This window comes from Manacus vitellinus, unplaced genomic scaffold (assembly GCF_001715985.3).
Source record: "Manacus vitellinus isolate BGI_N305 unplaced genomic scaffold, ASM171598v3 scaffold_32_pilon, whole genome shotgun sequence".
In the NCBI taxonomy this organism is placed as follows: domain Eukaryota; kingdom Metazoa; phylum Chordata; class Aves; order Passeriformes; family Pipridae; genus Manacus; species Manacus vitellinus.
In genome coordinates, this window is record NW_021940460.1 from 5405675 (window position 1) to 5433295 (window position 27621).

The window sequence follows — 27621 nt, forward strand, 5'->3', positions numbered from 1 at the left end:
CCGGAGCCGCCGCGCCGCGCGCTGCCCTCCCGGCCGGCGGGGGGCGCCGCCGAGTCCTCCGGGCCGCCAGGGGCGGTGCTGCCCCGCCCGGCCCATGGCGGCCCGCTCCGCCCGCCCGGCCCGCGGCAGTTGCCATAGCGCCGCGCCGCCGAGCGCAGGGACGGCACCGGGATCGGGATTGGGATCGGAACTGAACTGTCTGCCCCAGGGCCCGGCCTGCCCCGGCCGGCCCCGGCCCGCCGCCCGCCCGGGACGCGGCTCTGCGGGAGGCAGGTGAGGCGGTTGGGGCGCTGCCGGTGTTTGGGGGGGGGGGTGGGGTATGTGGGGCGGTGGGGCTGTCAGGTTTGGGTGTGTGTTGTGTTTGTGTTTGTGTTTGTGTGAGGCTTTGAGAGGACTGCCATGATCTGGGGGTTTGGGTTTGGGAGGCTGCCAAGGTTTGGGGGTGTGGGGGGTAGTAGGGCAGTGAGGGGGCTGCCAGCGTGTGTGTAGTGTGGGGGTTTGGGGGGAGCTGCCAGGGTTTGGGGGGGAATATGTATGTGAGGGTTTGGGGGGGCTGCCAGGGTTTGGAGAGGAATATGTATGTGAGGGTTTGGGGGCTGCCAGGGTTTGGAGAGGAATATGTGTGTGGAGTTTGGAGGGGCGGACAGGGTTTGGGGGGGGATATGTTGTATGAGGGGAGTGCCAGGGTTTGGGGGGGGAATATGTGTGTGGTTGGGGGAGCTGCCAGGTTTGGGGCTGTGGGCAGTGGAGGATTGTCAGGGTTGGGGGTGTGGGGTGTGGGGGGCTGTCAGGGTAGGGAGGGTGCACAGGGCAAAGGGTAGGGCCATGAGGCAGTGGAGTTGCCCCTGGGGGTTATCCAGGGGCTGTGGGGTGAGGGAATGGCTCTGGATTGGGCTGTTGGCAAGTGTGGGGGGACATGGGGCAAGGGGGGGCTGCCAGGACTTGGGGGGCCATGAGGCAGAGGGAATGAGAATGCTCAAGCCTGGACAGGTGAGGGGGGGCAGGGAGAGGCTGCAGCGTGGGTTTAGTTTTGGGGAAAGGTTGTAGCACCTGGGTTTAGTTTTGGGGAGATGGGGTCAAGGGGCTCCCTCACAGGAAACGCTTCCAGCGTTTCCCTAATGAAGGTGAGTGGGACTCTGGTGTAGCCTCTTTCTTCTTGTTTAAAAAGTGGCATTGAGCAACTCATCCCTTTTCTGAGTTGTGCTCCCAAGGGCACACCAAGAGGTGTTTAGTAGGTTGTTCTGCTCAAATCGTTATGAGAGCTGAGGAATTCTGGTTAAGCACCAGCCTTCTGTAGAGCTCTTTGGGTAAATTGTTGTCTCTTTGCATCTTAGCATGTCTAAGGTGTAATTTGGTGTCAAGGACCCAAGTTATTTTCTTCTCTGCTCACTTTTTGCTCAAAGCTGGGGGTGGTACAGCAAAGTGAAAGCCGAGCAAGCCCTTCCTTTGCCACAGAGAGCAAAAGGAGTTCAGAAAATAAAAGTACTCGAGCGTCCTTCGGAGCAGTTTGTTCCTGTAAGCAGGTCAAGGTGTTTCCTGTGGGGAAAGTATTGACTCATCCTCCCATCGGTTTCTTACCAGTGTTTCAGTGAGTGCAGGTTAATAAAGGTCAGCTCTGCAGTGAGAACACACACACGGTCCTGTCTGAGCCTCCTCACATCAGGGACTTGACAAAAAGGCTGAGGATGGACAGTGTGATAAATAACCAGCTGCACTCCAGAGTGTCTCATGTTTTCAGGCACTGCAAGGACAGCCAGGTGTACTTAGGTACTGTAGAGCCAAGTATAACACCGAGGGCAGATAGCAGTGGGTTAGTTTTATGGCTCTTTGATTAAGCTGTCCCCAGGGTAATGTTAGTTGGGTGAGGCAGGAGGAGTTTATTTCTGTTTCGTTTGAGCTCACTTCCTGTTCTCTGACACGCAGCGAGCCCTCCGTGGGGAGCACGGGACGTGGTCTTGGGTCTGGAGAACTGTTTCACAGCAGGGGAGGGACTTGTGGTAGTTTTCTGTTCTTTCTAACCTGGTTATGGAATTGGTAGAGCACTTAATGGATCTACAAAAAGCTTTGCTAGCTCTCCATGCCATCAGTATGTGGAATGACAGGTGCATTACAAGTTGGCATTTCATTGTGTTCACACTGTAGTGGGTTGCATTTCAAAACTCCAAAGCTCACATTTTAAGATAAATGATCATTTAGGCATATATATGATTACATAAACAAAGAGTTTTAACTCTTTGTCTTTTCACTGTGAGCTTGTTTTTCCAGAGCTGAGGAGTGGAGCAGAAAGCTGTGAGCTTTAAATGTCTCTTACAAATTCCAGATCCTTGGATTTCCCTATCTCCACTCATCCAATACTGAATCTCCTTAACACATGTGTCCACAGTGATGGGGAGGGGGGTCTTGTAGTCATTCTTTGTAATCATAATTGCTTTTGGTGGCACAGCTGGGTTTAATGAAACCACACAATCACCTTGGGCTGTTGTGTTTCCCATTCTGGGCAGTTCTCTCTGGTGCTGGGAATCCTGGAGCAGAGTTACCCGTCTCCACCTGTATCTGCAGATCCACTCAGCTGTAGAAACTGAACTTTTAATGAAAAGCTGATTGCCTTGACAGTGGTGTTCATGGCTTAATGCTTAATTGCTCAAGGTTCTGCTGAATTGGGTTAGTTTTAAAGCCATCATTTAAGTATTGTGTTTAATTGTAGAGTAGGAAATGTAGGCTGGCTTTCAGTCTTCCTCATTGGCAGGTACATGTGATTGGGCTCCTAAAATGAGACCTGAATGCAATACTCTGCAAGGAATAATATAGATGATTTTTTAGGGGGGGTTGGTGCTCACTAGTTGTATTTATGACTGAAATCTGCCTTCTTTTCTTCAGGTCTTCAGTTTTCTCTTTATTGTGGTTGACTTCAGTGTGGGTTTGTGTTGTTTTGTTTGCTTGTTTGTTTGTTGAATCGTGTAATTTTCACTTGCTGTTGTGCAACTTCGTGCCATGGTTTGTTGTTAATGACAGCTGAGATTGTAAACTCTTCAGTCAGGCTGGGACATGATTTGAGCTGACCTCCTAGTTCTGTCTATAAAGGGTCATTAAACCTGTGCTTTGGGCTTTGAGCCAGTGGACTTTGAGCCTGGTGGAAGAGTGGAAGCAGATTTCCAGGGTCTGCTCTGGTGTTCCTGTATCTGTACCTGGCTCTGGCTTGCTGAGGGGGCAGTGGAGCTGGGCAGGCTGTGTCTGACCCAGGACTGCAGCTTTGTGTCCTCAAGTCTAGCCAGGTAAAATGCTCTCCTCACCTGGGGTGTGTTGGTTTCATGTGATACATGCAGGAAAAAATTGTACTTAATTACTGTTAGGCTGCTTTCCTGTCCCTGAGAGAAAGAATGTGTTTTCACAGGTATGTAAGTTATAGGATCTCTGAATGGACTGGGCTGGAAGGGACCTTAAAGATCACCCACCTCCAACTCTTCTCTAAACCCCCTGACCAGTCCTGAGGGATACAGAGCTTGATCCAAAGATAAGAAAATCAGGAAGCACCTTGAACCAAGTACTTGGTGCTTAACAAACATGTTGCAGGCAGGAGGATAATGAGATGCAGATAAGTGTGTGTTCACCTCCCTTTTTTGGACACAGCTGTGTGTGACCGGCTGCTGAGCAGGGAAAAGAGGACCTGTGGGTGCCTGGCAGTCAAACTGAGGGAACTCAGTACTGCTCTCTGCTCTGAGCTCTGACTACAAGCACAGCCTGGCTTTAAATTACCTTGATGTTGCTGTCAGGCTGGGCTGGGCTGGTTGCTTGAGTCTGGATTGAACTCTGGGGGCAGTGGTGCAGCAGTGAGGTCTGTGCTGCTGTTGGTTGCCTGTGCTTTGTGCTCTGCACTTCCACGGCCTCACCCTGGCCTGGCTCCTGCTCCCCTAATTCCAGTCATTAGCCTTGATAGCACCTGCCTGTGGCTCCCCATATCAAGCCTGTTTTCCTTCCCTTTAACTGTCATTACCAGAAGCCAGAAATTAGCAGTGTGAACTTCCATCAGCTGGCTCTGATGGAAATGGAAATGCTTCACAGGGGAATAAGTGTCATCTCTGTTTCACAGGTGGGAGAATCCCAACACTGCTGAGCTGATGTCAGGACCAGGACTCCTCTGCATGCCAAGGCTTCTAACCCCCTGATGGTATGTGCCTCCAAAGCCAATTATTCAGTCTTCAGCAAGGTTGACAAGTTATCACTTTCCTTAAGAAACCAAGAGTGTGACTGTCAGATCAAGAGTTCACATTTTGTGTTGGTTTTCCCCTTCTTTCTCAGCCAGTTTCCCCAGAACTGAGGGGGCTCATTCTAACCTCTGAAAGGCCTTTTGGCTTGTTAAATTTATGTTCCCATAAGGGAATTTCTTTAAAAAGAATTGTTGTTTTCTGAGGTGCTGTTTATTCTTCTCAGTGTCTGTAAAATTTACAAATTCTTCCCATTAATTGCTCTTGAGGTTTTCACTTTACTCCAAAATATTAATCAGGCTTTTTTCTCTTAATGCCCTCTAGCTCCTCTGCCAAACAGTCTTGGAATAGGAATTCCCACATTTTATTTCAGTGGAGACTAAAATATTAATTTAACATCAGCTTTTTTTAATGCTGCCACATTTTTATTTAAATTCAGAGGGTTGTGGGATGTGCTTATAAGAATACACTTCAGCAGCACATGCTTTGAATCTTTTCGTTTAGGCTGATGTTAAGTGAGATTTTAAACAGGCAAATTTAAAATACTCTCCTTTGGGAGTAGCTTGTGTCATAGTAACCTCTGTTGCAAAAGGATAGTTCCTTTGGGCATCACATTGTGTATTTACACATGGATGATTTCAAATTGCAGTGTCACAAGTGGCACCACTGAGTCCCCACACCACTCGGTGTGTGCACGAGCTTTTATTGCTTTGGCTTTTCCCCAAGTGAGCCAGAAACCCGTGGAAGTCCAGACTGAAAGTGGATGTGACACCACTTTTTGCTGATGTCAGAATGCCTTGCTCAGAGAGAAAGGACTGTTGGCATCTGTGTGTGGCTCCCTCGTGTCCTTCACCCCGAGCCTGGGGCTGGTGGAGTCACTCAGGTGAGGAGTTTCCCCAGCGCTGTGTTTGAGGACACTCTCCACCAGGTTGCATCATGTATTGATAAGTTTCTTTCCATGGATGTGTTGGTGTTCCCTAGGCCATGGTTATTTGGGAAACTGCCCAGCAGTGCCATTCCTGGAGGGTGATGAGCAGCAAGTTAATGTCCTGCTCTAGTTTGGTGTTAAAATAATCGTGGCTGGAACCACAAGTGGTACTGCTGCTCTGAGGCACTGAGGAATTCCTGCTCCATGGGATTGCCTTTGAATTTGTTTTATACATATCTTCAAAAGTAGCTTTGGTTCATCTGGTGGAATGGATTTCTTTGTAAACACTTGGATCTGTTAATCTGGAGGAGGAACAGGTTTTAAAAATGGCGAATTAATGGTTAAAAGAAGGGAAATGTTTCTCTGTTTAGATTAACAAAATAACTTTTCTTATTGAATCCTATATATGCCCAGGACTGTGGGCTAGCAGCAGAGAGGGATAAAATGTCAAGCTTGATAGATTGTTGGAGCTGGTTTTTGGTAGTTAAACAATAATGAAGCTGTTGTGTGCTTGCAGGGAAACACTGTGCTCTGTGTGCAGACTTCGGCCTGGAGAAAGTTCCAATTGTTCCAGAGAAGGGCGAGTTCTAAAATGCAGCTTCTGTGGCTGGTGGCACAGCTGCCCAAATCCCTGCCTGTCTTGAGGCCCTTGCACAAGCATTGCAGAGTAGTTTGGAAACAGTTTATTTTTCGGATTCCAAATAAAGTGTGGGTTTCAAGGTCCCCTTTGACTGTATAATCAAAAAAGTAGAAATCGAAGCCGGTGTTTATGCAGGGAGTGATTCATGCTCTGGGAGCTCAGGGCACAGGTTTCTGCCAGTCAGAGGCTGATACCTTGCATAATTCATCCCTTCTGTTCCTGGGATGGAAAGGCTTATCAGTTGTTGCAGGGGATCCTTGGCAGCTTAGTCAGACCTCGCTGTCGCTGTGCAAAGGGCTCTGGGGTAGGAGGAATAAGATCCTGTATCTTATGCAGAAGAGAAACAAGAGGGAACTGAAGCAGGTATTTAATAAAAATAAAGCCCAGCACCTCAGCCTCCTTTTTGACAAACTATTTCTCTCTGTTCCTGCTGGTTTTTTATACGTCATGTTACCTGCTTCTCTGACTTGAAGACAATCACAGACAGGTTTTTGCCATGGAAGTACTGAAGTCAAGAATGTCACTGTGAGTGAAGGAAGGAATTCCTGAAAAGAATTGAAATATGTTATTCAGCTCTCTGCTGGGCTTCAGGGGTGACTTGCAGTGCCTACAAGGTGTGCACAGAGAGTGCAGTTGGAATATCAAAGCACCAGTAAATGACTACTTGTGTATGGTAAAATAACACCCTTAAATACAAAATGCAGCATTTTTTTATGCGCCTGTGCCTGCCTTCAGGGACATCTTCGGTCTGCAAATGGCTGTGTCTGATGGTCCTGAATGGTGCTGATCCCATCTCTGAAGTCTGTGGGTGAAAACCTCTTTCAAGGTTCCCAGAGTGTGTATTTTGGAGGTGACACACTGCACCTCTCACACAGCTTCACCGTTTTGGTCTGTTCCCCTCTCGCTGCGTTAAAGGCTGTTTTTGTATCACCACGTTTTCAGACAATGTGTGCAACTGCATATAATGAAGCCTTTTCATCCAAGGGAATGTAGGCCAAACCCCAGCCTGGTTCATGAAAGGCTTCACTTTGTCTGAGGGAAGTAAGATGATTGTTCTTGGAAAGAGGCCTTGTCTCTCTGTCAGTGCTGCTCTGCCCAAAGCCAAAGTTACTTGGTAAGACATTGTTCTGTTGGCCTGAGCTTGCTGTTTTACTTCTGGATGTGGCTCTTAATAACACCAGCCAAAGCTTTCATTGCTCTGGCAGGAATAACAGATGCAGGCTTGAAATTAAATCTGTGTTATGTGGTAGAATTTCCTAAAAATTCCCCTAATAAAAGCAAACGTGAAGAAAAGGGTATCAACTATTACTGTCTATTGTATACTTGCCTGATCAGCTTTAGTCCTTGATTATGGAGGAAACAGTTTATAAATATTTATTGAGCTTTCTGAACTTGTGAGTAAAAGGGAATTTTTAAAATCCACAACAGATCTGAAATCTAAAATCCTAGATGTTTCCCTAACTAGCAGTTTGATAACACGCTGCCTTCCTCAGACCTTATCTTGTCTCAAGTCCCAAGAATGTTTGTCTTTTTTGTTTATTCGTTTTGTGGGTTTTGTTTTTTTTACAAGGCCACGTTTTTCAGTAACACTTTTTTTTTTTAAGTAGAAGCAAGCTTTTTAAGCAGTATTTTGTTCTGCATGTTAAGCATATTTTTTGCTGTGAACTGGGAAAGTTCAAAGTTCAAGCAAATCCAACAACAAAAAGCAAACCACCAAAAACCAAACTGGACTTGCATGTCTCTTGCACTTGTGTGAAATGTGAATTTGGCCTCAAAATCATCTTGTCTCATCCTTCTGTTATACATTACGTGTTTTCTTCTAATGTAAACTTGTTAGTATGCTCTGCAGAAGTGCAAGGAGATCGTTCACTCTCAGCATTTCTTCCCAGAAGTTCCTCACTTCTGTGAGCTGTGGTAGTTCTCTGACAGTACTTAATTCCATTACAAACACAGTCCTGCTTTAAAGAAATGAAATATTAACTTGATTCCATTCCCTGGTGGGGCTTTATCTGCATTTTACTTACAGAAAACTGAAGCACAGAGAACTGAAGTGGCCCAGATGCTCACAGATAGAAACTGAAACCAAAAGTCCTCACCCTCCATTGTCTCATATTATTTATCCCATTACTAATCTGAAAATAATTACCCAATGAGATTTCTTAAAATTCAGGTCTTTTTTTATTTAAAAATAGGAATATCTGGTATCTGATTTTGTTTGTGTAATCAAAAATGGGGCGGTTTCTGCTGAACTATTGAACTGAGACAAGTAGAGCTCAAAATAGAAGAAAGTTCATGTTGATGTTATCAGGTCAGTGGTGGAAAAGATTGTGTCATGGGGAACTTTTTGTCGTGCTGAAATGCCAGATAAGCTGTTGTTTGTTTGGGCTCTGAGGACAGAGGCGAAGATGTTTTGAGGTTTTATTTAAAAAATCGGAGTTCTTGGTTGTTCAACGGCTGTGTGAAAGCACAAGGCAGCTCAGTATCTGTTCCCAACCTCCTTGATAGGTGGTCTGGCTTTATTCTTCCTGCCCCAACAGCAGGGTTTAGTCTAATGTGAAAACCTTGTCTGCCATTTTACAAAGCAAACAAACCCAGAATGGAAAGAAAGGCTCCTCCCAGTTAGGGAGAAGCGAAATGAAAACGTGATGATGATGTCTGTGCCCTGCAAAGGTCGAGGAGAAAACTCAACCAACTGCAGTGGATTTATTGGTTTGTAAGACCCAGTGGTTTGTGGAGCACTGACTCATGGTGTCTGAATGCCTGGCCTTGCCAAAAGCCCTGCACTGAAATGTGCCCCCGAGCTGCCTGTGGGCCTGGGCCATATATGGGAAATTTCCTCTCCAGGGCAAAGGTAGGGAATCCAGGAGGTGCAGGTCCATGACCTGTCTGAAGCTTTCATTACCTCCTGTCCTCCCAGTATTTGGTGAAAATATATTTTCTACAGGTTGGATCCAGCAGTGATTCCATGTTCAGGGCTTTCTGTTTGACCCCATGGATTTAGCAGGATTAGGTGAGCGGTGCCATCAAAGGATGCCTGTCCAGCCTCTGCTGGCACTGCACACAGGTGCTGAAAAGGCTTGACAAGGAGTTTGAATGTTCTACCATAATATATGTATAGAGACATGGCAGTAAAGGAGAACTACCTTTTTGGGAGGGATAATGGCTTTAATTCCAAGAGACAAATGTACATTTACTTGAGTGGTTGGTGCTGATAATGTAGGTGAGCTCCTGGGCGAGCTCTTGCAGAATCTCCTGGGGATCTGACCCCTCTACTCAGTAACCAAAAACACAGGACCAGATGGATGTTGGGCCTGTTCATGCTTAGGTTTGAATAAAGCCTGGATTTTAGGCTGCTTTATTTTGGGTTTCCTAGTCCTTAATATTCTGCAGAGGTTGAGGCTGGAAGGAGAGAAGCATGGCAATCAAACAGGGGTGGTGGTAAAGGAACTGATTGCAATCCTTCAGCCCTAGAAACAAACACTGTGGATGGTTGGAAATGGACATTTCCACAACATCTGCCCCGGGAATGCTGTAAGGAGCTCGTGCTGGTCCTGCTGGCAGACAGGGATGGTAAGGCTTGAACTTTCCCTCAGTGTTCCAGCTCTTCCCCAGGGCTGCTCGGAAGCAGCTCTGATTTCAAATGCTCCAGTGCTAAGTAGAGATTGGCACAAAGATAATATTTACAGAAATGCTTTAAGAGTGCAACTTCAAAGTGCCTCTCCAAGTTCCACCTGTACTAACTTCCTTCCCAAGAGGGTGGGGCATTTAAACTCGGCCACAGATGAGGTGACTGGACCATAAATAAACTCACTTTCTTTTTTGCGATATCTTTTGTTGTCTCAGTAACAAAACGAGTCTTCAGGTTTATATTCAATATCCTGGACCTTTTTTTAACTCCTGACTAATTCAGAAGTATTTTCTGCAGTCTGGGAGAGCAGAGCTTCCCACACTGTTTCGGATGTGACGCGTGTGCTGGTCTTTGTACGTGTCTGCAGTTGCATTTTATTCTATTTCAGCACCTAGTTTGGATTTGAATTCAGGTTAATTTGGAGTAGGCATAGCTGTGAAATGAGTCTGCAGTGTTTGTACTTGTTATGATGTGCCTCAGTTACATACATCCAGATCTGTTTCAGTCCAGCCAAATAAAAATTATCCTTTTTCAGGCTCCAGTTAAATAGGTTAGAGGTTGCCTGCCAGTCTGCACAGAGCTGTGCTACATGCAGTCTTACTGCATGTGCACTTTTCCACTTGTATAAATTCCATGGGGTTTAGGTTGATTTTTTTACTGACAGCTTCTGGAATAAAAAGGGGAGAAGAGTAGGTTTTGCGTGTGAGCGATTTTGAAACTATATTTTAGTTTTGGGAGGGGGGAGGTTTAGAAGCTTACTCTTTAAAAATAAACCCGAAGCTTGGCATGACAAGTAATTTATGGGATTTCCAACTGGTGTTGAAGTTTATCAGCAAACACTCAGTTCTGGGTGTTGGAGACACAGCGACAGCCCGGAGTCTTTAGACCATTAGTGCCAACTGTAATCCTAATTTCAGGGACAGTTCATGCAATTCTGGCTGATCCTGTCCCACCTCCAACCCAGTCTCAGCTCTTGGATGAGCAACAGTGGAAGACTTAAGGCTGTGCTTGTAAACTGTCTCTATTTTAGGAACAGCTGCTGTAGAGGATTCCACTGCTCAGAATCCTGGTGCACCAGGTGGGACAAGGGTTTCTGTGCACATCACTGCAGTTTTCTGTGTCCCCACCTCTGCTGGTTGGGGGTCAGGCTTGTTTTAAGCTTGAGGAGCTGTGTCTGGGATAATGCACCTCTTCCTTCTCCCTCCAACTGCCTCCATATGCAGTTGCCATCAGAGGCCTCTGGGGCCAAGGATTTCAACAGCAATAGCTCGATCTCCTTTCATCTCAAGTGGGAGCTGTAGTGATGTGATGAAAACACAAATTGACATAATTTCTCCAGCTCCCTGCATTCCCCCATTTAGGAGAAGAGTATCCTTAGAACCATCTGACAGTGGTGGAAGCTGAGGTGAGTCAAAGCTGTTCCCAGGATGTCCCTGGGTAAACTGTGGATCTGCTCCTCTTTGTTTGCAATACCCAAATGCTGAAGTCACTCAGTCTTCTGCAGCACAGCAGAAAATTATTTTCAGCAACTTTCTATTCTGGGCATTGTAAAATGTGCTGAGAGAGTGAGGTATTTGTAACGTTGAGAGGAGGAGGAGACTCCCTGAAAAGCTTCTGCTGTGCCTTTGGAGCCCCTTCCTGGCTTCCAGGTGGGCATGGACCCAGCAAACCTCCCCCAGCTATTGTCACATGAATGTCACGGAACAGTGGTCTGGGTGGGTTTTGAGATGAAGTATGGAGAGTATGGAATGACAGCTTTCCTGGATTAAAGCTGGTTAAGGAAGCTACACAGTTATTTAAATGTCCAGGTTTTCCTTGAGCAATTTATTGCTACATATTGCAATTATTGCAATTACAGTTTTAGCAGTGACCCGCTGCAACTAAATCTGAGAAGACCTGTGATGATGTGAATGAATAGAAAAGCAAATCCATTATGGCCCTTTTCCTCTCTAATAAAAAGGACTGGTTGAGTTGGTAGGTGATAGTTTAGGATTCCTGGACTGCTCCTTGCTAAAGTTTTCCTGGACAGCTTCCACTTTCACTGCCAGTTTTGAGTGTGGGACAAAGACAGATATACCCACACAAGATGCTGGAAGGGTGGGAATGGCAATAAAACTGAGCACTCTGGAATTTTACTTCTCCATAGTTTCCTTTCTTCTCTTCCTGGCTTGGCTCATGGTGTATATCACAGCTTACTAATTTAGTCTTGCTGATGAATATCAAACTAGTGGGAAAGAGCACAGGGGCTTTTCGAATTTGAATTGTTTTTCAGCACAGCAGGAGAGTGGAAGGGAGATAAGTCTATCTGAGGTCACAGCACATTCCTTGGAAAGAGGCATGGGACTAAGGAATCGAGACAGACTGGGTAAGATAAATAATTTTCTAAAACCAGTCACATGATTTCGTTAATCAAGTTGTTTTGTGTTAACTTGCTGGAAGAATGTCACTTGCAAAGGCAGGAGGCTGTTGAATTTCCATTTTGGCAGATGTCTCCAGACCTAATTACAGTTTAAGAGCAAGAAGAGCTTTTTATCTAAATATTTTTCAATATATAAAACACAACTTCGGGTCCAAATAAACAGTTTATATTGAAATAATACTCACCCCAGGTACCCAGCTCCTTACAATACAGGATTTCCAAGCTTCTCACGTTAAACTGGGGAAAATTTGGTGTTACCTGTGCTGTGGGGAAGAGGGAAAGCAGGTGAGTGGTGAGTTTGCAGTTCAGGTGCAAGGCTGGGAGTCAAGTGAGAGAGTGTCTGTTTCTGCCTTTGGAATCGGCTTCCTGGGAGCTGCCCTGTGAATCACACAGCTTTACAGAACCATTCTCTCGGCTGTCAGGGGGGAAGTGCAGCTCTCTAGTTTCAAAGAGGTGCTTGAAGCTGAGCTGCTTTGTGCTGGTGGGATTTCAGGTGCTTTCGCTGGAGATCTGTCTGGAAATCTGCTACCAAACAGAGCATCGAGTGTTGCTGGGAGGGAGCTTGCAAATTACTCAGAGCATGTTGATAAACACTGATACAGCTGCAGAATGTCCTTAGAACCCTTGAGAACTCTTATTTTTCCTCTCACCTAAGCAAATTTTCCAAGGGCTTACCTTGCAGGTGGTTTACTCAACGTAAACCAGGCTACAGCAGCATGAAAGGGTCTTTGTGTGGGCGATGGTTTGCTCTGTGCCACGTAACTGGGCAGTTTTATTGGTGCTTCCCTCAGCAGTAATCCCAGGCAGCGTTTCACCGAGCCCTGTGTGGCTGTGCCCGAGCTGCTGTGGCCCCGTTCCAGCTCTTCCCTGCTCCCTCTGCTCCCTGCCCCAGTGGGCTGCCCTGTTTACTTTCTGCTCCGTGGTAAATGGATGTCACTTCCTTCATTAAAATGCTGGGGCACAGCCAGATTCCCGTGCTCCAGAGGCACAGTGCACCCAGGGAGGGCACAGCCACCCAGCCCAGCTGTGTGCCACGCTCCCGGAGCGGGCTCCTGGCTCCACGCCTTGGGAGCTGCTGGGTCTGCCGAGATTCCTGACCCCCCAGAGCCTGTTGGAGGCGTCTCTGAGGTGTTGAAGGGGGCCTGAGGATGGATTATTACTGGAGGGCACAGGCTGCACTTCCAGCCTGGCACTCTGTGCATCCAGCAGGGAAGGTGTAGCCGGCACGTGGACATGGAGTGCCGGTGTCTGGCCGTCGGAAGCAGCCGGTGGACGTGAGTGTGTGGGGGCTGTTCCAGGGCAGCCCTGATGTGCCCGGCAGCACAGGCACTCCTGGATGCACAGAATCCTCAGCAAGGAGCCACAGGAACCCTGGACACCCCGTGGTGACTGCTCAGTGTGGACTGAGCTGGACACTCTGCCTGCACAGCTGGGCACGTTCTCACCCAGAAGGCTTTAGACTCACATCGAAGTTGCTGATCAGACTGGTGAGCAATCGTGCATTTGTCTTTGTAAGGATTATTGCTGTTGTATGCTTGGGTGGTTAGAGATGGGAAGTGTCTGCAGACATTTGGAAGGCACAGAACAAAATGGAAAAATGTCTCCTCCTTCCAGCCCTGAATCTCTGTGTCTCTCCCCCCTGCATACCCCTGTTTCTAGCTGTGATACAGTGCTGATGTTTAATTGCTCATTTTTTTCAAGGTGTGCATGCTGTGACCTTGGGCACAGGTGAACTACTGCCTTTACTCATATACACATTTTATTCCATCCCTACATAAATATCTCATGTGCTCAATCCAGTTGTTATATCCAGCAAGTGACATGCACATACTTTGGGATAGACAGCCAGGGCTGGTCCCATCTCTTCCTTTTCTCATGCTCCGTAGTGCTTGAGACACCATGTTGTGCTCAGACTGGCAGCTCCTTCCCTTGTCCTTCCTGTGAATGGCTCATTTGCTGACTTTTCCAGCTGTCCCAACATATGGTTGCTCCCATTTATCATAATTCACGTCCCTGTGCCTGGGACACAGGCTGATAAAAATAATGCTTCACGCATAAATGGCTTTTGAGCAGCTTATTCTATAGCTCTGTTATCAAGTAAAAACTAATTTTTGACCAACCTAGGTTATTAGTGAAACTAATTTTAGCAAGGGATTTCTTATCAGTGCAGGTTTACTGGAAAAAAAAGTAGTAAACTGTAACAAGAGCAACTGTCCAATGCCACTAATGAGGTGGTTAACTAATGAAATACTTCAACCATTTCAGAACAGCGTTCATGAAAATGAGATCTGATTGATTTTTGCATGGATTAATAATGAAAATAGTACTTTTAAAAGTGCATTATCGATACACGAATATTTTAAAGCCACACTGCCTTTTTCTGGGAACAGTGTAATCCCAGTCTGGGTGTGTTGCCTTGAAAGTGGTGTCTTACCAATGAACGTGGCTTTGCTGTTGTGAGGCCACACAGTGGATGCCAGGCTGGACAGGTGTTGTTGTGGAACATCTATAGTTGATCACAGCAGGTTCTGAAGGCAGTAGGGAGGTAGCAAGGAGGATGGTCTGTTGATGAATGAGGTGGAAAGAGGAGCTTGATGGCTCAGGGAGTTGATGGAAAAGCAGCTCACTGTGGTGAGCAGAGTCTTCTCTAAATTAGGAGGTGTGAGGCAGCTCTTGGGGCTGATGAGCAAACACCACTGGAAGCTGCTGTCTTGCATCTCCCTCCCTTTTTGGCACCCTGCTCCATCTGCAGGAGCCTCGAGGGTCATCAGCCCTGCTGTTCCAGCGGTTAAAGGCCTCTCAGGAGCAGAAGTACTTGTTCCTGTGGCTTCTCCTCATGTGGGAGTAAAATCAGCTGCTTCTGGGAGCTCAGTTCCTTTTGATCCCTTAAGTGTCTCATTGGTGCTACTGCATTCCAGCTGCTGAATTCCTGAGTGGTCAGGAAAAGAAGCCAGACCTGGTCCTCCAGAGCTTTATTATACAGAGCTGAAAGCTCACTGATTCCAAGATGTTCCTTTTGCTTGTTCTACTCCCTTGTTGTTCATACCCTTAGGAAAATAAAGGGAAGTTCTATATTCAAACATAAACCACAGTTTCCCTCTGCAGCCACAGCCTACCCTTTGATAAAAGCCAAATAACATGTGTGATAACTGCTGTGTGTAGGCAGTGATCTCTGATACTCCAGCTAGCAAGGTTATGGCAGTAATACTGCACATATAGTGAGAACCCGAGTTCAAACACTTTTTTTAATGAAGATGGAAAGCATAAGAATCCAGGCCTGCATTAGGAACCCTGTCTTCAGCTGTGTATGGGAGGAAAACTTTGACATCACTGGTATTGCCTCCAGAATTAAATCATGCTTGCAAATTTATACAGAACTCATGGTGTTGTATAGAATGTGTTAATGAACAGGTGAAGAAATGAATGTCACCTTCTCTTTAACTTCAATGCAGAGAGTAATGGCATTCACAGCTTCATACTGGAAAAATAAATAAATAAAATTTTAAAAAGCAGTCCAGCAGAGCATGAGGGAGTGCTGGCACTGCTTTGCTCACAGAACATGGCAAGCAACTCCCTGCCAATATTTATTAGATTTCTTCTGGCCTCTCTTAGAGCAGCTCTAGAAAGGAGATAAAACAGCCCCCCTTCCCAAGGTGATGATTGCCATGTGGGTGGATGTGTTTGCAAGTCCGGGATAGACTCTTTGATCTTGTGTCTCCACCCTTGATGAAACTCCTTCTCCCTTTGCTCTGGCAGATGCTCCGAGTGCAACACGCAGTCAGGATTTAGGGCAGGTAGGTTTTGGCTGCCAGAAATCACTGTTGGGTCACTTCCAGTTTGCCAAACCCACGCTGGGGTCCGTGGGTGGAACAGTTGTTTCCGTGGCTCCCATTAGCCCATCTGAGCATCTTGTCCAGGAATAATGCTGGGGTCAGGAGTGCCTGTCGTGTCAGTCCTGCCAGTAAGTCAACATCTTTTATTCAAGATATTCCTTGAGGATTCCTGAAATCCATGATGTCATTAACATTTCCAAGCTGTCACGTTGATATTAGTCAGGTTGCTGGAAGTATTTACCCAGCCCTTTCCACTGGGCATTTCTGTGTCACCTCAGTGTAGCTGTGGAGTCCTTGGGTGCAGAAGAGGTGTTGATCTGCAGAGCACAGACAGGCTTTGCACAGGGCAGGGCTTTCCAGTTCTGGCCCTCAGACTCTGCCACATCTGTAACAAGGACCCAGGGAAATGAGCAGTTCCTGGATGGTGCTCACCAGGTACCTCTGAATGGGTAAGAAAATAAATCGGAGAGTAATTTGGCTGTGGAGTTACCAAGGAAACTGCCATCCTGAAATTTCATTGTGAAATTCTGCTTGCCAAGTGCTCTCCCAGTGGCAGGGCTTGTTTCCTCAGGTCTGAAGCTGATCCTGTACAGAACAAAGGAAAAATCCCTTTTGGAGCAGCTGCTGAGTCTTACCTGTATTTCTTGTTGTTGAACAGAGATGTGCCCTCCTTCAAGAAAGGAGATACCTTTGGAAAAATGTTCCAGATCAGAGGACAGTCCTGGTTATTAATTGTTTGTGGACATTTCCCTTCCATGCTCCTGAAGTTGAGCAGGATTAAGGTTCTTCTATAGCAATGTCTGAGCCTTTTTGTCAACCTTTTACTTTGCTGGCAGTCACAGAGCTACAACCCCAGCTGAATGCTGAGCTCTGTCTTGCTTTATCCCAGTTTGTTCACTGCCTTGTGTTTTTCTTCCCAATGTTTGACATGTTGCAATGTTCCAGAGTGAATTAGTAGGCTGTCTTCTTTTAGGAAAACAGTTTTTGGGGGCAGGCAGTAGCATTTGTGTATTCTGTTATCGTGGGTGGCCTTCAGCTTGCAGGGGTCCTTGAAACAGGAAGGGAGCTTAACTTTGGACACAGTTTTCCACTGCTGGGGAGGTTGTGAAGGTTTGTTTGGCTGTGCAGCTCTAATGTTGTTTGGATTTGCAATTCCCAGGAACAAATTAAACCTCCGAAGAGCATAATTTAAACTAGAATTTCCGTATTTTTGCAGTATAAAGGCTGTGTTAACTCCTCAGTGGCACTGAGAGCTTGAAAATTAATGTGCAGAGAGAAAAAGGGTAATTGTTGCTTTTATCTATGCCATCTAAAGTACGTGTTCGATTGCAGTGCAGAGCTGATACACATGAGTGATAGGTTATTCCCTCCATGTGTTTATTGGGATCTGGTTGCCAGCCTAAGTGCACTTTACACTATTTATTGAGATCTGCTTGCCAGTCTGAGTGCAGTTTGCAGTGCAGGATGTGCACATCAGTTACACCAGGGATGTATCCTGTTGTGGACGTGGAGATTTCCACTGAAACGTTGCAATGTGCTGATCCTGCAGGGAGGGCTCTGGGGCTCTGAGCTCACACTGTGGGATTTGAAAGGCTGTGTCTGGGACAGCAGGAACTCTGACCAGCCAAATTCAGCGAGATGTTTGAAAGGATTAAAGATGCCACTAAAGCTGCAGATACTGGAGCAGCACCAGACTGCAAAAGCTTCCCAATTCAACTACATCAGCCCAAAAGATTTAACACTGCTTAAAAAAAAAAGAAAAAAAGAAAAAGAACAGAACAGTGTGTTGGTATATTATAGCAAATAACCTTTAGGATTCATACCAGCCCTGTTCCCTTGGGAATCTGGAGTTTCACAGTGGCAATACTGACAGAGGGGAAAGGAGTGAATTGGCTGTGTAGCTTAGAGATGTTTGATTTCCAGAAGTTTATAAAACTGAGCAGCTGTCAGTGATGGACCTGATTTTTAAGACTCAGAAGAAACATAGTCCAGGAACTCCTGTGTGAGAGCAGAAATGCAGAGGAGGCAATTTGTATTCTGTCTACCCATAAGCGATGACACATGGTGTGTGCTCCAGAAACTGAATACCCAGATGAATTCAGATTTCTTTGTAAACTCCCCAAAGCAAGTTTATAGCAGTGTATTTTTGAAATACTGCTGCATAGGTTGTCCTGGGAGACTTCAAAACTGAGCCTTTTGGCTGGACTGTTAGGATTTTAGGTAAGTGTACCTGTGTGTTTATATGTGTGTGTGTGTGTGTGTGTATATATATATATATATATATAATTTGACTTGAAAAAAAATAAACAAGTGATTGTGTGTCTCAGATACAGTTGTTTTCCCAAGCAAGTTACTGGAAGCCAGTATTTGATTTTTCTTACATTACTGGTATTGACTCGCTGTGTGATGATTTAGCCTCGTGATGCTGTAAATTCAGCTGAGAACAGCACTATGTGAGATCAGTGGCTCCATTGCCCTTGCTTTAATTTTATCTTTTTAGATATTGTAGCTGTAAATCTGTAGAGGGATTTAGGATGAAGCTGAAGAATAACCATCCATGATTTTATTTAACTGCTCTATGCCACATAATTCCAGCTTCTATTTTCTTTTCCTGATGCACAAATCCCAGGTATTGCAGTTCATGTGAAACAGAGACAGCCTGTTACAGCAAACTCAGAATCTCCTACAGCCAAGTGGAACGTAAAATTTATCTTATCTTCACATGAAATTCTAGTAATAACTGTCCTGGACTGTATTTGTGCCTTCCCACCAAAGGCACATCGTGCTGGGCTGGGTTTTGCAGAGGAAGGATCATCATTAACTAAGACACTGTTAGCAATCAATGAACGATGGTGGGCAGTGTAACTGCAGCTCGGACCGTGTCCCGTGTCACTCCTAACCTGTTTTTCCCCTCGCAGTTACTATGTGGGCGAGCTGCTGTAACTGGTTCTGTCTGGACGGCTCAGCCGAGGAGATGCAGCCGCCGCCGCCGCCCGCCCGAGCCCAGGCCTATTCCAACCCCGGCTACAGCTCCTTCCCCTCGCCCACGGCTCCCGAGCAGAGCTGCAAAGCCTGCGGGCTGCACTTCGACAGCTCGGCCAGCAAGGTGAGTGCTGGCGGTGTTCAGCTGCTTCCCCGAACCGCTCGGGGAGGAACCAACCGCTCCTTAGAGGCCTCTGCTTTGAGGACATTCCACGTGGGAAAAGACTTCTGGGTCTTCAGTCGTTCTTTCGCAATTAGGCATCCTTAATGCGACTGGAAGTGCTTCTGTAGGCTTGGCTTTGCCGGGCCTGAAAGAAGAAAGGCAAGATGCTGATAATCACTTAAAGGAGCATTAGCTTAAACGTGATTTATTGTTGTTTAAAAACACTAATGTCCTTTAAAAAAGAAATACCTACTTTAGTAATGTTTTTGCTTTCATCTGCTCCAGCTAAAAAGCCAGGGAAGTTTATTGTGGGTGTGTGTTGAATTGCTGAAGCAAAAAAAAAAAAAACCAAAAAACAAACCCAAATCCAACCCCAAATTTATATATTATCTTGTTTGTGAACTCCATTTGTGAGTATATAGATGCCAAAATAATTGCTGCCACGAGACTTTTAGTTCGACAGCAAATCCTGCCTGGATTTGTATTGTTTGGGCATGGTGGGTCCTGTAATGCTGCTTGAAAATGTTTTAGGGAGGAAAGTTGTTCTGCATCCACATTCTGTGGATCTGCAGCATGTTACTGAACTTAGGAATGTGAGAATGCACAACTAATACTGAATTTTGGCCAAAGCTCTTTTAGGTTAGATGGGAAAGTTCATAACCTGGTTTTCCTTGCACCTTTTTATTCATGCATGAGGATACATGTGGGAAATGGTAAGACTTGGCAGGGCTGTTGCTTTCCTCTCACAGAACAGGGATGTTGATGCATTTTTGCACTGAGAAGTGATACATTTGGGGTATTGTAGGTATGCTTGGACTTTTCCTGGTGCTGGGGCAGCTGGGATGGTGCTGTCCCTGCACAGGACTCTGCAGTGTTGTGTTCAGCATTGCCCTCATCGATGTGATGCATCCTCACAAATACCTGTGGGAAGAGTTATCCTGGATCCAGTGCCTGCTGTTCTGCATTACAGCAGTGAAAGCTTGAATGTTGGCACTTGGTGTTCTCCTGCACATGGAGAAGAGCCAAGGGAACCAGAACCCCATCCTGGTGTCTCTGGGAGATGGGCTGTCAGAGCAAACACCCACGAACAGCTTCCATCCTGGACACGACCTGACCTTTTAGGAGCAGGCTTTAATTGATAACAACACTTTAATCATTCTGAAGAGCCTCCAGTAACTGCCCTTGTAGTCAGAGTTCAGCAAATACATCAAACCTGTAAAAGCTGCTTGAAGCTGAGCTGTGCCCCACACGTGCCTGTTTGAACACTTGGTGCTCAGATACAGGCTGGGGAGTGTTTCTGTCTGCAGATGAAGCCTGGTGCTGAACTGATAAGCCAGAGACACGCCTGGCTTTATTTTGACTTCTCCAATGTACCATTTGATAACCCAGGCAGGCTGTCACTACTGTTGATGGCCTGCAAGGAACACTTTGGATAACTCAGCCCTTGTGCTGGGCTTGCTTACGTGACACCTAAAGATGGGAGTGCTCCAGCAGGGCTTTTCTGGCTGGAAGGCCCTTGGCAATGCAGAGGTTCCCTTTGGAGCAGGTTTGGCAATCTGCAAGGTGTGGGGAGGCTTCCCCCTGCCAGAGAAAAGTGAGGTTGTTTGGGGTTTTTGGGGTATTTTGTGGGGGTTTTATTGCTGTTTTGGTTTTGGTTTTGTTTAGGGTTTTTTCATCTCAGTTCTTCTGATTTCTGCCAGAACTGATTCCTGCCCCCCCAGATGGGCAGTTGAGAGAGGGCAAGTTGTCAATGAGGTTATTTTCCACTTCTCTGCCTTTGTGAAGTGTTTGTTCCCCTGCCCTAGACACACAAACAGATCCTGTCTCTGCCCTGAAAACTTCTCCAGAAACAGGATTGCTCCTGCAATCACAAGGTCAGAATAAATTACATATCAATGGCTTTTATAATGACCAAGCTAAGGAAAGCTTCTCAAATCTGGATGTTTTGTGGGAATTGCCCTTCCTGCCTTGCTTTGTGATTGATGAAAGTCACTTTTCCTTGGCAGGCCCCCAAACAGGCTTCTTGAGATGAGGTTTCAAGTTTGCATGACCAGAGATTCTCTCTGTGGTAGAAATTTTCATGTCTTAAAGTGCTTGGGCAGGAAATGGGGATTCTTTCCATTAACTGTCACTGTAAGTGTATTCCAGGGTCTAAATGAGAGGCCTGTTGGTGTTAATTGTAAGGGTGTGTGGGGAGCCAGGGGGCTGCCAGGGGATCAGAAGGAGCTTTTGTAAGCAAGCAGGGTATTTACACCCTGTAAAACATGAGAAACATCTGCTCTCTTTGAACTGTGTAGTTAGAGATGTTCTTTAATCACTAGAACCTATTATAAAACAATTTTTTTTTGTCCTTGAGTTTGTTGCTTCTCCAACTCCACGTGTGTTCTTTTCCTTGCACAAAGGAAGGAGCAGGATGTCAGGATTTCATAGGGGTGCTTGGCTTCTCTGAGACTCTGAATCACCTTCTTTAACCAGCACTGAAACCACTTCTTTCTTCCCTCAGGGCTTTTTAAAAGGCACGTAATGTGGCTGTTCTGCTGCTATTCCTATTGGAAAATGTAGAATTTGCCTTTCCAAAGTGTTGAACAGTCAAGTTTCTGCAGAAGTCAACACGGACTGTGAGTGCTTGGAACTTCTGAAAATCGAGCCCTGAGTGACAAGATCAGAACAGTATCAAATATAAACATTAAACAACAGAATTTAATCTGTAAAGTTTTTAAATGTCTGGGGCCTAATATTTCCAAAACTTCCAACACTTTCTGTCTAGCACTAACTGGCACACAGTGGGTGTATTATTTTCAAAATAAGCTATTTTTGTTGTTTAAATAAACGCTGAGTTCTTTGATGTCTGTCAGACACTGTAAGCTTTGCTGTTCCCTTTCCCTCTTATGGTGAAAGAAAGATTCATTTAGTGATTGCAGCAAATTGGAGGGGGGAAAAAAGGGGTTGGGGAGGGAGGTCATTTATAGCAAGTATTACATTTATGAAAGAGAGAAATGTTTTTTTAAGTAGTTCCCTCCAATGCTGGAATTTTCTGAATGCACCGAGCAATATGCACAAGTAGCTGGAATCCACGTGCAAGACAGAGATTCCCTTAGAGAGATGTCCTGATTTCCTCTGGCTCAAACTGAGTGAGCAGGTGTGGGAAACTCCTGCCAGGTGAGGGAACTGACTGGGAATATAATGCTCCATTCTGGGGAAATGGGATGTGAGTGGGGCTTCTCCAGGAACCGTGAGGAAGGCAGAGATCTGCTCAGGGATCAGTCCTTTTCCTCATTTAGGAGCACAGGGAACAGACTTGGCCCTTTTCCCTAAATCCCAAGGATTTGGTTGTGCTTTCACAGAGGCTGCTGCTCCCTTTGGCTCCCGGATGGGAGGTCACCGTGTCCCGCTGGCACAGGACGGGTTTGATTCCTTTCCCCTCTCTTTACCAGCACATCTGCTTGGACTGTAAGAAGAATTTTTGCACGTCCTGCTCCAACCAGCCCGAGGGGGGGCCCCTGCTCTGCCACCTCTGCCAGCGCTTCCGAGCCACGGCCTTCCAGCGGGAGGAGCTGATCAAGATGAAGGTGAAGGACCTGCGAGACTACTTGGCCCTCCACGAGATCTCCACAGAGTTTTGTCGTGAAAAGGAGGACCTGGTGTTTCTGATCCTTGGCCAGCAGCCTGTAATTAGCCAGGAGGATCAGATAAGAACAAACACATTTAATACCAGAGCCTCTGGACAGCAAGACTTTGTGAGTCACCCCCCAGCCAGCCTGTCCTCTTCTACCTCACTCGAGGAGTCTTCAGTGTCTACAGAGCCCATCTCAAGTTCAGTAGCTCAGGAGCACCAACAGGTACAGTCTCTGGCCAGAACCATCCTTTGCAAACTCGTTCATCTCTGTTTTGGATTAACTCCTAAGGATGTTGCCTGTGGTTTTGCTGTGTAAAGCTGTGACTTGCTGTCACTAATTTTGATGTGCCATTCATTAGTGGATTTTAATTTGGTGGGCAGTGCTGAGTATGTCAAGCATTCACTCTCAGAGCCAACAGCACTAGTTTGGGATGGGTTTTCTCTGGTCCACACTTGTACTGCCACAAAGATGCTCCTGTGGCTGGTCCTTTGGGGCTGAGAACTCCTGACAACTGTATGCAGGTGTAATGAAATGGTTGATATTGTTCTTTAATTCCTGTGCCACACAGTCTAAAGCACTTTGGGAGCTAGAACTGATGAGAAAGATGATAGGAAGTGGGTGAGGTTTTTGGTGTCTCCTGCACTCAGATCAATAGAAAACAAACCAAACAAACCCTGAGTCTGTCACCAAGTCTTCGGTTTATGATGAACCTGCAGTTCTGACAAACCTCGTCAGGGGCATTTGAGCTTAATTATTTTTTATTGACCTTGCTTTGTTTGTCTTTCTGCTTTCTGCTGTGGGAAGTTTACTCAGTGTTTGACATCTGCTCCTTGTCCTATTACAAAGTTAATAGGTGTATTTAGTTCCCTGAAAATGTGTGTACCTTCTGCTTCCTCAGCAGATAAGTCTAGTTCAAAGGAGGAGTTTTCCTGGGAGAACGTTTTTTTACAAATCATTAAAAGGCATTTTAATTCCCTGGTTTTCTGGATATTGCCATTCCAGTTTTTACCAGCTCTGTTTTCCCTGACTGCCCCGTGATACATTTCAGCTTCTTGTCTCTACTTGCATGACATCCTGCTGCAGCTCGGGCTCTTTGATGGTTATTGTTCCTCTTGTGCTCTGTAAATATTAACAAGTCCCCACCTGGATAAGTAGGATGGTAACATTACAGTCTCTTTGTCAGTAGGAAACCAGAGGGGAAGGGTGGCTGCTGAGGCTGAGTCAGATACAATTACACTGCTCATTTTATGGAGAGCCCAGAGCAGCTGCTCAGCTTTTTTCCTCCAGCTCTGTTGCTGCTGGTCCTTCACTCAGAGTCTCCTGTTTGCCCACTCCAGAACCCACCTGAGGAGGGGTTTGGTTACTGTGAAGATCTGGAGACTCTGAGCTGTGTTAGAGGGTTGTACAGAGCCTTGCACTGAGAGCTCATGTACTGTCAGAGCTCTGACATCACAGCAGTGTGACACTCAGGGAAGGATTGCATATATACACACATAAATATGTATATATATATATATACATGTATAAATTTGGTCTCCTCCTGATCCAGCCTCACAAGAGCATCATGTGGGATTTTACTGCACAGGTTCTGTACTGAGGCTTTAAAGGTTCAGAGGCTGCACTTCAGTTTCAGAAAGTTTTGTTTGTGTGAGTGCTGCACTGGGAATACTCTGTGAGCATGCCTGGCTTGTACCTTGTGCTGCACTTGTCCTTCCAGTGGCCAGGGATTGAAGGGACACTGCACTGGAGCTGATTTCCCTCCGGACACCCACAGACACATCGCTGGTGAAACCTTTATCTCCTCTTGTAGGCAAATGGTCACGTGCCTCCGAGCCCAGTTGGTGTGACAGCAGTTGAGGATGCAGCAGAGGAAGCACCAGCAGAGGAGGAGACACAGGTTTGTGTGCCCTGGAACTGGATGACAAGGAATACCGGGTTTCCTAGGCCGTATTTGCTACCACAGGGATGAGTGGCTGAACAGTAACTGAGACTGACCACTGGCAGACCCAACCAACCCCCTCCTGTGGCAGCACCTTGTCCTGCACGTAGAGAAGGAACTGGTGTCACTTGGACACCCATAATAGAAATTATTTCTGTCTTAAGACTTGTATTTCTGACGGAGGAATTCAGAGTAACCAGTTCTATTCATCCAAACACGAGTTCCTGCTCATGCAGATACTGAAAGTTGATTCGAATCGTGGGCTCAGGTGTTGAGGACAAGAATCATTGCACCTTTGTTCCCTTCCAGTCTACAGACTCTGAAGATAACCTGGTGCTGGGGAGGAAGGCTTCCCTCTCCGACCTGAGGAGCGTCGGGGACATCAACGCGCTCTCCGTGCGGCAGCTGAAGGAAATCCTCGCCCGCAACTTCGTCACCTACAAAGGCTGCTGTGAAAAGTGGGAGCTGATGGAGAGGGTGACCCGTCTCTACAGAGAGAAGGACCCTCAGCATCTAGGTGAGAAACTTAGCCAATGTGGGCCTGTTTTCCAGGTTTGCCCTTTTTTGTAACAGTTGTAGAAGGAAATAGAACTTAACATTTCTGTTTCCTGCAAGTGAGGAGGGAGATTTGCACACATCAGAGTGAAAGTAGCTGAACTCTGCTCACCACTACTCGTAGTTATTTGAGGAGAGCCTCCTGGTAGCTTTGGACAGTCACTGCCCTGTGGCAGCAACATGAGAGCTGTGCACCCTTCACCTCAGATGGTGCGTGGCTGTGGCAGATCCCACTGGGCACTGCCTCACCCGCAGAGCAGCTGCCGTGTGCCTGGGCTGAGCTCTTCCCTCTGGACTCATGGTAACTGGGGAAGTGATCAGGGAAATGCCCTGCCCAGGCAGGAAACCACCACCAGAAAGCAGCTGGGAAATTCAGAGCATGAGCTCAGGACAGGCTGCACAGCTGGGGTTGGACTCTGTCTTATGTCAAGAGTGTTCCTGCTGCACACGCTGGGCCTGCTCAGGGAGAGGTGAGGGGATAGAGGGGCACAGAGAATGTACCTGGCTTGACTTTCAGGTGCCAGTTTGCACCTCCAGGGCATTACTTAAAAACCAGACTTGTACATTATTTACAAGAGAAACTTATTTTAACACTGATTTCATAGGTTTGTGCTGTCCACACTACTGTTGTTTCCTTTAACACATCTCTTTAAGCATTGTCCTCTATAAATGATACAAGATTTAAGACACCTGCTTTCGGTTTATATTCTTGTATCTTGTGCTTTTGATAGAGTTTATCCTTCTCTCTTAATCACAGTTGCCTCTGTGTGTGTCCCAGCAATCCTGGTGCTTGTGTAACACCAAAGAAAGTGGCACGAGGGGCTGCTGCAGGTGCAGCACTAGGGAGCCAAACTCTGCACACATTCCAGGGCTGTCTTAAACATGTCTTGAGACATGCCTTTGGAGTGCTGCTTATCTCTGGGAAGCCTTAAGTGTTGTGTAAGCTCAGGATAGGAGAAAGTTTTTTGCCAGCTGTTGAACCTGTCGTGCTCAGAGCCCAGCCTGAGCCTCTCGTGGGGATCAGCAGAAAGCAGTTTTGGTTTAGCAACTCCCTCAGGGCTTTCAGCCCCTGCCTGGTAACGTTTCTGTCCCAGCTGGTTCTCACCAAATCACTTTCTCTTCTTCTGTTGCAGTTTCTGACACGGACGATCAAACTGGTAAGTGATATCCTTAATCCTGTATTTGTTTAGGTGGGAAGAACCCTCCGAGATCAAGTCCAACTGTTTCCCCAGCACTGCCAAGGCCACCACTGACCATGTCCCCAAGTGCCACATCCACGTGGCTTTTAAATCCCCCCAGGGTTATTTCTTCCACCACTGCCCTGAGCAGCCTCTTCCAGTGCTTGACAACCCTTTTGGGACAGAAATTTTTCCCAATATCCAATCTAAACCTCCCCTGGCACAACTTGAGGCCATTTCCTCTTCTCCTGTCGGTTACTTGGGAAGAGAGACCCACGTTGCTTCACTGGTCTCATTGCTGAGAATCTCAGTGGTGTTTGTTTTCATCACACACAAATCACTGTGGAAAAGCCAAAACTTCTGATGGAGCAGATACAGACACAAGGAGGGTTCTTCTGCAGCCCTTCCACGTGCAGGAGTCCATTAGGGAACCCTTCAGTAGAGCCCCCTGGGCTCACACAACCCCAGCACACCTCCCTTTGTGTCACCAACCCGTGGTCTCCTGTCCCCTCAGGTGGTGCTGGGCAGCCCAGCGCCGAGGACAACCTGTGCAGGATCTGCATGGATGCTCCCATTGACTGTGTCCTGCTGGAATGCGGGCACATGGTGACGTGCACCAAGTGCGGGAAGCGGATGAGCGAGTGCCCCATCTGCCGGCAGTACGTCATCAGGGCCGTGCACGTCTTCAGGACATAACCGGGGGCAGGGCTGGCCATGCCCTGAAGCCTCCTCTGCCGGGAGAGGAACGGTCCACATCCTACAGATACTTACAAACAGACCCCGCTGGAAGGGAGGGAAGGAGGAAGCCTTGGGGAAAACTGTCCTGCTCCAGCCACGCCCGACTCTGCTCTTCCCACCATCGTGCTTTACACCACAGTGCCTGCACTCCCTGGAGCTCAGTGCCAGCAACCATGAACCACCCACATCCCAGGATGACTCCATCCTCTCTGCTGAGGACAGATGGATGCTCGGCTTTCCACCACAAAGATCAGCTCCAGAGGCTTTGTATTTTCCTCTGAATAATAAAAGTGAACTGGGGTCTCAAAAAGTGTCCTTTGTTTTGCTGCTCAGGCTACACCCAGCAACAACTTGGTTTTCAAAGGTTAAAATGTCACTGTGCTTGTTAATTTTATTTTTAATTTAATGTAAAACCATGTTATGCTTGCAGGACAGGCAGACTGCCTCCACTTTCCCTAATTCCAGCCTAGTGCAATTGTGGAAAAACGTATCATTTTATGTGAAGGTTGCCTTTGTATTATTGAGAACTGTTGGGAGGGAGGCTCTGTGAGCATCCAGCCTGGCCCTGTGCGGTGGTTTTTGTTTGTGCCACGGGGAGGGTGGGGTCTGGTTTGATTGTTGTTGACTCTGACTCCACAGACTTCCCAGCACAAACTGAACTGCCTTCACTTGCTGAAGGAGCTACAAATCCAAGGCTTTGAGTCTTCCCGAGGGTTTAGTGAGGGAACCACTCAGCTGGAGAGCAGTGAGGACTCCAGTGCTACACAATCATTATTTAAGTACAGGTGACTTTTTCTTT

At 46.6% G+C, this 27621-nt stretch overlaps 1 protein-coding gene across 4 annotated transcripts; it reads left to right on the top strand.

Moving 5' to 3' along the window:
* The first annotated feature begins 223 nt into the window (after window positions 1–223).
* RFFL (ring finger and FYVE like domain containing E3 ubiquitin protein ligase) lies at window positions 224–27132 on the top strand. 4 transcript variants are annotated; one of them, XM_029961338.1, is made up of 8 exons: window positions 224–273; window positions 4088–4165; window positions 18569–18756; window positions 22230–22634; window positions 24223–24309; window positions 24661–24868; window positions 26040–26063; window positions 26599–27132. In XM_029961338.1, the coding sequence occupies exons 3-8, from the start codon at window positions 18574–18576 to the stop codon at window positions 26778–26780; spliced, it is 1089 nt and encodes a 362-aa protein (XP_029817198.1). In that variant the 5' UTR covers window positions 224–273; window positions 4088–4165; window positions 18569–18573; the 3' UTR covers window positions 26781–27132. The 4 variants fall into 4 exon arrangements, with proteins under 4 accessions (XP_029817198.1, XP_017932147.1, XP_017932146.2 ...); XM_018076658.2 differs by lacking the exon at window positions 224–273 and adding an exon at window positions 3196–3272; XM_018076657.3 differs by lacking the exons at window positions 224–273; window positions 4088–4165 and adding an exon at window positions 4944–5085.
* The last annotated feature ends 489 nt before the right edge of the window (window positions 27133–27621 follow it).

What these genes read in the sequence shown, in the direction of transcription:
- RFFL (XM_018076657.3), top strand. Translation starts at nt 4,995, where the DNA reads ATGCCTTGCTCAGAGAGAAAGGACTGTTGGCATCTGTGTGTGGCTCCC. An exon ending in GAAGGACCCTCAGCATCTAG is followed by an intron (nt 24,869 to 26,039) that starts GTGAGAAACTTA and finishes CTTCTGTTGCAG; the next exon opens with TTTCTGACACGGACGATCAA. An exon ending in TGACACGGACGATCAAACTG is followed by an intron (nt 26,064 to 26,598) that starts GTAAGTGATATC and finishes CTGTCCCCTCAG; the next exon opens with GTGGTGCTGGGCAGCCCAGC.